The 12,577-nt window shown below is 43.1% G+C and overlaps 2 protein-coding genes across 2 annotated transcripts; one reads left to right on the plus strand and one right to left on the minus strand.

Annotated features, from left to right (window-relative positions):
* Positions 1–2,154: 2,154 nt before the first annotated feature.
* Positions 2,155–8,395, minus strand: slc30a4 (solute carrier family 30 member 4). Its single transcript, XM_030766279.1, has 7 exons — positions 7,931–8,395; positions 7,609–7,755; positions 6,401–6,554; positions 5,819–6,008; positions 5,508–5,613; positions 5,250–5,384; positions 2,155–4,139 (listed from the first exon to the last, which is right to left on the minus strand). Exons 1-7 carry the CDS (start codon positions 8,319–8,321, stop codon positions 3,985–3,987), a joined length of 1,278 nt encoding a protein of 425 aa, XP_030622139.1. The 5' UTR covers positions 8,322–8,395; the 3' UTR covers positions 2,155–3,984.
* A 1,003-nt stretch (positions 8,396–9,398) lies between these two features.
* bloc1s6 (biogenesis of lysosomal organelles complex-1, subunit 6, pallidin) lies at positions 9,399–11,165 on the plus strand. Its single transcript, XM_030766282.1, has 5 exons — positions 9,399–9,804; positions 9,884–10,028; positions 10,260–10,347; positions 10,439–10,525; positions 10,687–11,165. Exons 1-5 carry the CDS (start codon positions 9,741–9,743, stop codon positions 10,804–10,806), a joined length of 504 nt encoding a protein of 167 aa, XP_030622142.1. The 5' UTR covers positions 9,399–9,740; the 3' UTR covers positions 10,807–11,165.
* Positions 11,166–12,577: the final 1,412 nt, after the last annotated feature.

Raw genomic sequence — 12,577 nt, forward strand, 5'->3', positions numbered from 1 at the left:
CAACACGAGAACACACTTCAGGTCTGATTAAGCCTTAAACTCTTTTCTCTCTGAATCTGCTCCGTCTGCAGTTTGTCTGGTTCACTTTCACCCATGTCACCGTTAGTCCCTGTCACGAATCCCCTTCAGCAGATGCCTTTTCTCCGCGGTCGAATCTCTCTTTCATCGTGTTACGTTTTTTACGTGCCGATGAATAGACCAAGGGGTCATCTTTCCTATGTGTTATTGTCTCTTCTGTTTAGGTTGAAATCGGTCTTGATGTTGGGAGGGCATGCAATGATGCGAAATAAAAAGTCGACAATTGCCCTCAAACGCATTAACACTAAAGTAATGAGCCTGTTTTGTAAATGTAAGGAGTAGAAAGTACAGATATTTGTGTTGAAGTGTTGGGGGGTAAAAGTAAAAAGTTGTACTCAAGTAAAGTACAGGTACCTGAAAACTCGACTTAAGTACAGTGACGAAGTATTTGTACTGTGTTACTTCCCTCCTCTGTCCATTGCTCTGTGACATTGTTAACATGGTTTAATTTGATTTAATTTTGTCATTATTGTGACGGTCTGTGATGATATGCCTGCAGTATCATCAATAAATGTGCCTCCTCACCTCTGTGTTTCTCTTCTCTTTTGAGCTTTCATCCTCTTCCCAGCATCCACTGCCACAACCCCAGTGCCTCGAATCTTCTGAATCAAAGCTGTTCATTCCAGTGCCTCGAATCTTCTGAATCAAAGCTGTTCATTCCAGTGCCTCAAACCTTCTGAATCAAAGCTGTTCATTCCAGTGCCTCAAATCTTCTGAATCAAAGCTGTTCATTCCAGTGCCTCGAATCTTCTGAATCAAAGCTGTTCATTCCAGTGCCTCAAACCTTCTGAATCAAAGCTGTTCATTCCAGTGCCTCGAATCTTCTGAATCAAAGCTGTTCATTCCAGTGCCTCAAACCTTCTGAATCAAAGCTGTTCATTTCAACACACTTTGAAACCCACTTCAAAACTCTGCAAGTGTTTGTCTAGAATTATAGGATACAGAATTTCACACAGGACTTACTGTAACAGCCAATAGGCTTCTAACTAACATCCAAAACCGTGAATGTCAACGGTGTTACTATAGGCCCAACAGCATTAAGGTGACAGTGTATTTTTGATCACTGAAATGTAGAGGAATCAATCAAGAGCACAAGATTTACTGTCCACTTTATGGAGACTGTATTGTAATCGAATCAAGATCATTGATTTGAAAGCTTTGGAAGCTACTGTGCTTTATACTTCCTTTGGAAATGAATCTATTTCAGTCAACGTTGGATTCTAACTAAAAATAGTAAATATCTTAATGCTTTGGTACGTTCACTGTTATCGAGCATAAGATTGATAAATGGCTGGAAAGTGCAGTAAACAGTGTCTGTCGTACATACTGGAGTTACGACAGGCTTCATGTTGTAAATGTCTGGCATAAAAGAAATGTAAACAGAGGCTGATGTCACGGTGCATTAAACTCCATAGTAACCATCACATAGAGACACATGAGTGCAGTGTACCTTAGTGTTCTGGTACAGTAAAACAGTGTACCCCCTAACATGTGAACCAGACTGTGCTCCAAATATAAAGTGAATGGGTGTCTGCTTCTCTGTTCGCTTAGTACAGAGTTTGATTAGCGCAGTGAAAACAATGTGTAGGGCTGGACTGAGACAAGCCCATAAAACAAACACGCCATCATCATGAATCTGTGTCTCTTATCTGTTACTCATTGGCTAGATCACATGGATGCCTTGTGCTTATACACAGATCTAACTTGACTCAGACCCTCATCTACATTTAGAAAGATCTAGAAGCAAACAGAAAGTGAAAGTTAAGATGAAGCCCAGACAGAAGCACTGAAGGAGATGGCCACTGTAAATCCACTCTGATTTTACAGAGAGGTAAAAGTTAATAATACTATTCCACTTGAAGACATACTAAAACAAAACTAAACAAACAAACAAACAAACAAACAAACCCTAGGATTTTTCGTGTCCTGTTTTCTGATTGGTTTAATGGCTATGAACAGGAAGGCGATACTTTGGCGCCTCCCAGTGGTTCAAGATGTACTTGATCTTTGAATAATTTATTTTATTGTTTATTTTTGTATTTAGTAGACAAACATAATATACAGGTATTAAAAATAGGTTTATTTTGCTGTTCAACAACGGCCAAAACATACAGTGTCAGTGTCTATTGCCAGTGCCTCCATTTTAAACCAGTTACACAGAAGCTTCAGATGTCACTCAGGCAAAAATAATACTGGAAAAAACAAAAACAAAAAAACAAAAACAGCTTGACTGTTCAAGTTACTGGAATGTGCAATTTATCTGAAATGAGATATCTTACGACAGCTGAAGCGCTAAGCCACAAAATAAACTCTAATTAAAATAAAAACAGATGAGAAAATCAAGGCATTTAGAAATGAGCTTGTGAAAGGCCACGCTTCTTTGAGTAAAGACCTTATACCTGCGTGGCCACCCACTTCTCAATGAATTTCACCTAGAACACAACATGGGCCTAGGACTCCATCAGGTGGAGAGGTAGTGTACTCAGATGTCTACAGCTCCGTCAGGTGGAGAGGTAGTGTACTCAGACATCTACAGCTCCATCAGGTGGAGAGGTAGTGTACTCAGACGTCTACAGCTCCGTCGGGTGGAGAGGTAGTGTACTCAGATGTCTACAGCTCCATCAGGTGGAGAGGTAGTGTACTCAGACGTCTACAGCTCCGTCAGGTGGAGAGGTAGTGTACTCAGACGTCTACAGCTCCGTCAGGTAGTTTACTCAGATGATCATCAGGTGCACTGACAGCGAGGTGGGTGTTCAGCTGAGCCTACAACCGCTGCCCTTACAGAGCCCTGCCACACTGCTCTACACCAAACCCACCCCATTAACCTCCACCTGCTCTACAACACCACACCCATTCCATTCACAGTCACCTGACGTCAGTGAGAAAATCTCTGGAGACCTTGGCATCATCAGAGCCCTAAAAAGCACAGGGGCTGGATCACTGGGTAAAGTCCAGGTACAGAGAGACCAGTGGGCCAACACAAGGCAAATATGAAAAGCCACAGACGTGTGGAGGCGAAGGCCGGGCTGAATGCTTCTCACCGTGAATACTGCTCAAATAGACTCAATACTGAAGAGATCTGATTGTCAGTTGCATGTATCTAACAATTCACTTTAGTGGACCAATGCACCAGTCCTCATCATAAAATAAAAAGGGAAATGACGTCGTCCACAAAACACTGATTCTGGCGAAACAGGCCAAACCTGCTGAGTGAAGAGGGTTTTTTCAAAGCGTGACGCCTGAGGAGAAGACAGGTACAGCACGTCTCAGAGAGAGAGAGACAGAGAGAGAGAGAGACAGCTGAAAGCAGGCGTCAGGAGAAAAGAGTAGAGTTAATAGTATGAACACCATCCGCGCGGCCTAACACGACTCGGGCGCGACTTCACAGGCTGAGTCCGGCGCGTTAAGAGTGGGGTCAGAGGAACAGGTGAAGAACTGGAAGATTTGCTCTCCTTTTCCTTAAATACACCCTCATCAATAAAAGGAACCAATCAAATAACAAAGATATGTGAAAATTAACTGTACCAATCACTCTACACAATACCTCCTCTAAAGGTAAAGTAAAAAGTGCATTTTCATTCACTACAGGCTTGTACTAAATGTTTATCCCAAAAGAAAGTTTAACATGTTATTTTACAAATGCTCAGCATGTTACAAGTCAAAACAATGGAAGAATATATATCCCCTCTCTGTTTCTGTCTCTCTCTCTCTCTCTTTTTCTTCTTTTTAAAGGAAAAGCGACCACTGTCCTTTGGCACTGCTGTTAAGAAAATCTGAGCGTCACATGCTCCTCCTGTGTAAGCAGCGGCGTTGAGACAGGTCCCCTGTGGAGACTGTGAGCTGCACCGGGGTGCGTGCGTGTCTGTGTGTGTGTGTGTGTGTGTGTGTGTGTGGGTGGGGCTGCACTCAGGCACTGGGGTTCAGGCAGTTTGTACATGAGTTTGGCACTGTCTGGCGGACACACTGCAGCTGCACGGTGCATCTGGAGATCCCGTACGTGTGCTGGAGGAGGTGCCTCGCCTTGGCCTGGACTTCCTCCCAGTTCTGGGCACTGGTTGGCACTGCGTGAAATCACACACAGCAGGAGTCAACCACAGGCATGATCCAAATGCAGAGAACAGGAACATATTCATTCTACAGAGTAATTAAAATTGCGGAAATAATGGTCAGAGAGTGACTGAAACAATTACCAAAGAAAATTAAAAATCCATTGGATCGAAATACGATACGAAATACAAATTATAAACCCGTCGGATCGAAATACGGCAGTCAGAAAAGATTTATTGGTATTGTGTTTTAGAACACCAATCACACACACTGACTATCAAAGCCACTTATCCTAATTAGGGTCACGGGGGGGTGCTGGAGCCTATCCCAGCGCTCATAGGGCGAAAGGCAGGGAAACACCCTGGACAGGTCGCCAGTCCATCACAGGGCAGACACGCAGACAAACACACTCACACACACATTCATACCCAGGGACAATTTAGTGTCTCCAATTCGCCTAACCTGTCTTTGGGCTGTGAGAGGAAACCCATGCAAATGGGGAAAACTTGCAAACTCCACACAGAAAGGAAAGCCGCCCGACTGGGATTTGAACCCGGGACCATCTCGCTGTGAGGCGACAGCGCTAGCCACTATGCCAACCATACCAACCACAAAGTCCAAGTGAGAAAATGAACTCTTTCTGTTTGCATAGCACTGTTTTTTTGGCTTTTACATAGACAGATTTCAAAACTCCTAAGTGAAAAGATGACCTCACTTTGCCAATAATACGAAAACAATCCTCACTGTACCAGTTCAACAATACCAGTTCATCTGCACCTTTTCTGATTGGCGCATGTGGGTTTATAATTGTCTTTGGTAATTGTTTCGGTCATTTTCAGATGTTTCATACTCTTCACACTGCAGCCACATCAGTTTCGTCACAAACACTCACGCCCCCCCCCCCCCCCCCGAACGTCAGCAGAAGCACTTTTGTGATGAAGTGTCCACACAAGGCCACAGGTGCTCTGTTGCGTTTTGTTGCACTTGCGTTGGAGACTGGCTGATACTGACAGAGTGACAGGCACCCAGTGATGACACCTCATCCATCAGCCAGACCCACGACGTGAGAGGGAGACGTGAGCAGATCCATCAGAGTAAAGAGAAGGAGAAGAGGACAGACTCACAGAGCTGCAGGTGTGCCAGGGCAGCCGTCTTATCCGACGTCAGCGCCCACACGTTCAGATCCTCCACTGATTGGACATCTTCAAGTTTCAGCAGGTCCTCCCTGATCCGCGTCACGTCCAAATGTCTCGGAACCCCTGAGTTTAAAAACAGGAACTTTCAGTTCTCAGCAGCTGTCTCTCAGTCCTAAAATACCCTGAACACAGAGTGTGGCAAAAAACCCTGAACACGGAGAGTGTGGACAGGCAAACAGGTCTCACCCTCCAGGAGGATGACTCCAGTGTCTCTGATGATTCTGAGGGTGGTGAAAAGGACCAGCAGGGAGAACACATATGTACAGATGGGATCCGCCAGCTTGTACTCGGGCTGCGGAGGAATCAAAATGTCACGTGTAAATCACGAGGGAAACTCTTCTTCTACCAAATCCTGTTTGGTGAAATGTACATGGTGTGTGTGAGAGTGAAAAAGCCCGACACAGGCTGGTATCAGCTCTGTGCTCAGTTACTGTTCTGAACACAGGCTCTCGCCGTAGGCCCCGCGCTCAGTGGCACTCTGGGGGCAGAACACGCACCTTGAATCGGACGACGTAGGCCGCGATGAGGACCCCCACGCTCTGCACCAGGTCTCCCAGCGCGTGGATAAACGCGGCCCTCACAGCCAGGCTGCCGTGGCCCCGCTGGGGGCCGTGGAGCTGCTGTGCTGGGCCGTGAGAGTGAGAGTGGGAGTGAACATGACCTGACTGGTTTAGCAGGAAGCCCATTCTGCTCAGGGGGAAGGAAACACATCGTTAACATGTGAAACTGCACCGTTCTGTCCTGGTCAGACAGCACTGTGACATCTCCAGTGCTACAGTATTGTGTTCACTGTAGTTCACCAGTTTCCCTAGATCTTGTTACTACTTCACTGGTTTTTCATAATATTTGACAGTCCTGTGGAGGATTCCTAAGGTTTATATCTGGTCACTGGGTTTAAATGAGAACTGAGGATGTTGTTGATTGACTTGGAGAGAAACGTGAAGGACTTTGGATCGTACAGCGGTGAGTTTATGACAGCGAGCATCATCATAGCAGTGAGTTTACGACAGGTCTAACTGCTGTGTGCAGTAATCTGTGGATTAACAAACTAACAACACGAGTCTGGGCATGCCACTCACATCAGGTTAACGGCGACACCGACCGCCGCGGTAATGAGCATAACATCTCCATCGATGTCGAAATCTGGGTGGATGGTTCTCTGGATGGCTTCGTTGAGTAGCACTCCTGTCAGCACATAAATCAGCAACACGCTGATTCCTGCTGACACCACCTCTGCGCGCCAACAACAGACAACAGGTCACAAACCATGAGATACAAGTAACGCAACTGAAAGAGTCCAGAGGCCTCACAAAAACTTACAGCTCAACCGTCATATTGAGAATAAACTCAGATTGTTCTCTGAGGTTTCTGCTGTCACCCTGTCCATTCTAAATACAGCCCTAAAAACAGACCTCAACATTTTTACAGAAATAACTTCCAACTTCTGTCACAACAATTTTACCACGCAAGATGTGGCGTGCAGACAAACGCCATAACTTAAGATCAACTATTTAAAATATCATAAGTGGTTCAGGCAAAGTCCTGTCCATGCTGAGTTGTGGATGTCAGAATAGATACAATGCCATGTAGTGATTTGGATGAGTGTCTGATTTGTGTATGAATGCAGACTGTGTCCACACATTTCAAAGGAACAGAGAGTTTGACTTTGTACCCAAAACAAACACACTGGATTTAAACAGGGGCGGAAAGCTACTGAACATAAAAAAAAACGAACAGCAGCTTTACAGTTCTTGTACTTTACTCACATAAAATAATTCATCATAAATATTGTAGTATTTTTTTCCTACTCTAGCACCTCTTGAGAAGCAGTGTTACTCTCTCAACATTAGCACCAGGAACTCGGGTTTTTCATTTTAATTTTTAATTTAATATGAAATTATTCAGATTATTGAATATTGAATATTTACTTATTAATTAAATATTCAAACAACTTTTTTACGTCTCAGTTTTCAAAGTGTTTCTAATACATTGGGACAAATATGGAGAAAAATATACTCTTTGATACGTGAGAAAAAATGTCATAGAAACACAGTCATGCACTTAATAAATAAATGGGTTAAATTAACAGTACAGAAGGTCTTACGTAAACTGGTAAAACATTTTGTGTTACTGCTTTAAAAAGGTTACCCAACCCGAATTCAACAACCGTTTTACGTGTTAACTACGACATTTGGTAGTAGAGAAGCGAGGCAATCTTTAAATCTACAGATTATACACATGTGAAGACGTGAAACATGCGGTCAGACCAGATGTGTAGGGAACGTACCAAGGCGATGCAATCCGAAGGTAAATGTTTTCGTTGGAGGCTTGGCAGACAACCACAGAGCGAGGAGGGACACAAAGATACCAACGAGGTCCGTTAGCATGTGGAGAGCGTCCGTCATGATCGCCAGACTGTTAGCCAAATAACCGCCTTCCAATCGGGAGACAAGATTGGTTAAAGTTGTTTGTGTGTGAAACAAAACATTGGGAAGATCTGTGTGACTGTAAACCAACTGTATGACAGAAATGTTCCATTTTTGGCCATGACAGAGGCCAAGAGGACAAACTGATTAAGAAGACTTCACAAATATTTCACTGCACCTTACCTATTAATTCACCGATCATGAAGAAGAAATATAACGCAGCAGCGCACCCCAGTCTCTTCATGACCTTCCTCTGCTTGAAACGCTCTTTTCTCTTTGTACAGTTCTCACAGGAGTCCACATTAAGGCCTGGACTTCCCAAACTTGTGGAGGATCCCAAAAGTGAGTCATCATCATCCACGACGAGCGTATTGACCAGTGCTCCGTTTGGGGCGGCTGAAGAATAGTCCTCCATTTCTCCAGAAACGACAACTTTGAGTTTGTTGAATTTGGGCGTTTCATCTTCCGCAAGGTCGTTTGAGAAATCAAACTGGGCTGTATCACTCAGGTCCCAGTCCGCCTGCTCCTTTCTGAACATGGACCTCACCCGTGCCACTAAGTTTCCACCCGACATTTTTGACAATGTTTTAATTAATTATTAAAGAGAGATAAAATAACAAATAAATAAACTAAAAAAAATCAAGTCTCCTTAACCACAGGGATAAGCGGCAGTGTAGCCTGAGTGATGCGTCGGGCAAGTTCCTGTCATCAGCATTGATGGATGCCTCGCTTTTCCGCTCGTCAGCTCAACGAGTTGCAAAACCTAAAATAGACAAAAAATGTATTCAATGTATTTCTAAAGTCTTTTTAAATGGCTTCAGCTATGACAAAGTAGTATTTACTGAATCTTTGCTCGGAATAAGACTGTTGTAACAGCTCACCAACGGCCTAAACAGTCCAGCCACAATAATAATAAATGAAAACACAGGCCAGAAGTTCAGGGGAATGATGACACACACACATACATACTCCTGGCTTACCGGCTGCACGTATACTTCAAGACAACAGAGTCAACCTGAGCGTTGTATTTGGTTTGTTGGTATTTTGTGACCCTGTCTACACACAGAGAATGGCCCTCTGGCGTAAACTACGTAACCTAGGTTAGCCAACTTGGCTTTGTCTACAGTTAAATGTCCCTTAACCGCTTGCCAGGGTTAGCTGTGTACCAGCATTTCGAATCAGTTTCCGCGAGCAGACTTTCCATGTTCGGGTTCACATGTGTTGAAGGCTGTCCAACTAAATCCATTGGAGCCACTACGGAGACGAGCAACTATAGCAAAACAAGCAAGCTAACGAGCTACAATAAACTGCCGACAGATTATGGTTAGCTAGCAAAAGTGAAAGGCTTACAGAAACTTAAAGACTGAGTTGTACTTACCGTCCATACACATTCCTCATTACGAATGTTTGTAAATCAATGTGATGATCTTATGAGTCATTTTCTTTTGTTCATGGTGAAAACTGAAAATCACTACATTTGACCAAAGAGAATATAGCCAAACGACATCTTCCAAGCAAGGGTCGGCAAGTTAACTCATGTAAGCCTCTAGCGTTAACTGGGCGCAGTCACATGAGCGAAGTCACATGATGTTTTCTCTACATCGCTCTGTTCAATGGTGGTAGAGTATTGTCAACATACTGCATACTAAAATCTACTGGAATATATCTCCAGACAGAGTACGCTGAAGTCAAATGAGTTAATATATAAGGTAAACGATTTTGTATAATTACCTCTGAAATTTGTCTATTACAACGTCAGTCTGTCGACTTCGCTTGACAAGCGAACCTAGCGAAATTTACAAGCCTCGCCCATCGTTAGCTGTGCCTTTCTCAAGAAAAGTGCCGAATCTTAGGTTTGCGGCACGTTAAATGTTCAGATGTAGTTGATGTGGATCACAGGAGCAAGCGATTGCATGCAGACCCTGCACAGTTTACAGGAATAGCGTTCATCAGTACTTTCGATTTGGAACCGTCAATATTTGAGGTTTGACACATGGAACACTCTGGGAGAGACGAGGAACGTAAGAGCGAAGACACTGCAGACGTTACGGAAACAGGTAAATACGTACACGTAGAAGTTATGTGCAGTTGGTGTTGTAGCTACAGGTCACTAAAATATCTGTCTTTCATCTTTAGACTCCAGTTTGTCTCCTCAAGAACCAACCCTCCCTGAAGACATCGCCTTTGACTGTGGACATGCCGTTGAGAAGCTAACCGATGGATTTATCTGTCACTACGTACCAGAGCTAAAAAACTCAAAGCAAACACTACAGGAGCTAACGTATGTTTTTCGTTTCAGCTAACATTGTGCATTGTTGGCTGATTTTGTATTGCAGGTTTGCCGATGAACCCTACTGTAGAATTTTGTCCCTGTCTTAAACTAACGCTCTTGATAATCAAGGTTTTAGTTAGGTGTCAAATTACAGTTGTGCTGAAAGGTAGCCGTAGAGCAGAAGGGTCAGTCACCCCTAATGTGTTGTGCATCATAACCATTTGTTTATTTCATCTTTAGGCAAAATCAAGTCATATTGCTGGATACACTGGACCAAGAAATAACTAAATTTAAGGAGTGCAACTCGCTGCTTGATTTAAATTTACTGGTATGTCTGTCTCATTTGCTCAGAAATAGTTTGTGTTGTTCTTATATTCAGAGTGAAAGTAAATATTTTAATCGCAGAATTTTACTGTCAGTTCACAGAGGCAAAGGTGTATCACAGTAAACTGGTGAATATACGTAAAGAGATGATTCTGATCCATGACAAGACAACCAAACTGAAGGTGTGTGACATTATGTTTACCTCTCTCCTCTCATACGATCCCTGGGAATGGTGGCTGGTTTTTGCTGAAGTATTGTATTTTCTGTTTTAGTGTGTCTGCCTCACACACTGTAACCGTGATTATAAATGCGTGCTGTAACATGCTGTTGTTCTTCCGCGCAGAGACGAGCTTTGAAGCTTCAGCAGCAGAGACAGAAAGAGGCGTTGGAGAGGGAGCAGCAGAGGGAAAAAGAGCTGGAGCGAGAGAGACAACTCATCGCTAAACCCGCCAAACGCGCGTAGACACGCGCCACCTCAAAACAGCCTTTCAGTTCATATTGACTTAAAACGCACACACAACAGAGAAGAGGGGTTTCTTATATCTGTGCAGAGATCTTCTCCGTGTGGAGTTCCTCTGAGCGTATAAGAGACTCAGATATGCTGTTACAGACAGAGGATAGGTGATGTCATTCACTTTACTCAGGCCGTGAGGTTGGCCTAAAAGTCTCATCAGATGTTCCGGAAAGACCCTTTGTTACTAACAGTATCTGAAACAAGAACCGCGCTGAGCTTGCCGACATGTTCGCTAATTTCCCTGAGTTTTCATAGATGGAAATTTTAGAACTAAATGCTATCTCACCTTTTTTGGTACTTTTGATTCTTGAAAAAAAACCCATTAAACTCTGTGAATTATCTGTGATGTATTGTGTCTTTTTGTTTATTTGAATAATCTGAGTGAAGCTATAATGTGCAGGGTTTCTGTTATGAGGCACATCAGTGTACACCAAGGCCATAGAAAATATCTCTCTAGACTTTTAACTGTAAGGAAATAAAACACTAACAGAAATGTTACAGTGGATGACTGGATCCCAGCATCAGACTGCCTTAGCATCAGCAGAGAGCTAGTCAGACATCAGCTAGTCAGACGTATGGTCTTTTACTGAAATTAATTTGAAACTGAGGAAATGAAATGAATAAATGTTACTGCTGATGGTGGAAATCCTTGTTGCAGATTCCAGAATCTGCTGTAAAGGTTAAGCTGGATTGAGATCTACTGACTGACAAAGCCATGACATGTGGCTTTCTACCATTTTCACTCTCATCAAACCGTCAACTGACCCCTTGTGCCCTGAGGGGGGCGCCATAGTGCTGCAGGGGACCAGAGTTGACCAGCTCCCCTCAGCAGAGACATGCTGCGTCTTAGGATCAAGAAGATCACTCAGAATGACTGGGTGTTTATGGCCGTTTACCTTGAGAAGTCTCTATCATTTACTCAAGTGATTTCTTTATACGGTTTTCACTGCAGTCTAACCCCAAAGTCTGATCCATAACCAGACATCTTCATTACAGTCCCTGAAATGTATTCATTTGGCATCAGCCCATACTGTCAAAACTTAACTCAGTCTCCAACACAGAGTGATGATCATGTGACATTCATCCAGTATCTGAGCTCTTCCCCTATTTATACACTGTAACACATGTAGCCAAAGACAAAGAGAAAATAACCAGAGACAGGCTGCGTCAGCCCAGTTCACATGATCTGTGCACACAGTCATTAACTGTAACATCAGAACCAAACCCTGCACTGCAAGGCTGTGAATTTCCAGTGAATGGAAGTTATTATCAGGCCAAAATATACAAATGTGTCCATATACAAATTCAGCAGGTTTTGGCTTTCCCATTAAAGCACCTGTAACATAAATAGGCAGTCATGGTTAATCATTTTGAAATACTGTATTTTGTCTAAATATTAAAACATAGATTTTGTAAGCTTTTATTTGTACTTGTCTGTAAACCAAAGAAGAAAAAAAATCCTCATACAAATCCTGCTTTGTCAGGTTTTGTAATTCTGTGAGTTAGTTTGTATCTTAGACTTAGTAAAGCTGTTAGTTTTAGTTTTGTGATACATTAAGTATGGTAAAGCTGTGAGTTATTTGGTGTATTATGCTTGGTAAAGCTGTGAGTTATTTGGTGTATTATGCTTGGTAAAGCTGTGAGTTATCTGGTGTATTATGCTTGGTAAAGCTGTGAGTTATTTGGTGTGTTATGCTTGGTAAAGCTGTGAGTTATTTGG

Source organism: Chanos chanos, chromosome 2 (genome assembly GCF_902362185.1).
Source record: "Chanos chanos chromosome 2, fChaCha1.1, whole genome shotgun sequence".
NCBI classification, from domain to species: domain Eukaryota; kingdom Metazoa; phylum Chordata; class Actinopteri; order Gonorynchiformes; family Chanidae; genus Chanos; species Chanos chanos.

Bases quoted from the DNA above. Each gene is read 5' to 3' on its own strand.
- slc30a4 (XM_030766279.1), bottom strand. From the start codon at position 8,321: ATGTCGGGTGGAAACTTAGTGGCACGGGTGAGGTCCATGTTCAGAAAG. The intron at 6,555-7,608 runs GTACGTTCCCTA...GTTGGCGCGCAG, and splicing joins CTTCGGATTGCATCGCCTTG to AGGTGGTGTCAGCAGGAATC. The intron at 5,385-5,507 runs GTGAGACCTGTT...TTTTAAACTCAG, and splicing joins TGGAGTCATCCTCCTGGAGG to GGGTTCCGAGACATTTGGAC.
- bloc1s6 (XM_030766282.1), top strand. From the start codon at position 9,741: ATGGAACACTCTGGGAGAGACGAGGAACGTAAGAGCGAAGACACTGCA. The intron at 10,348-10,438 runs GTATGTCTGTCT...TTTTACTGTCAG, and splicing joins TGCTTGATTTAAATTTACTG to TTCACAGAGGCAAAGGTGTA. The intron at 10,526-10,686 runs GTGTGTGACATT...TCTTCCGCGCAG, and splicing joins ACAAGACAACCAAACTGAAG to AGACGAGCTTTGAAGCTTCA.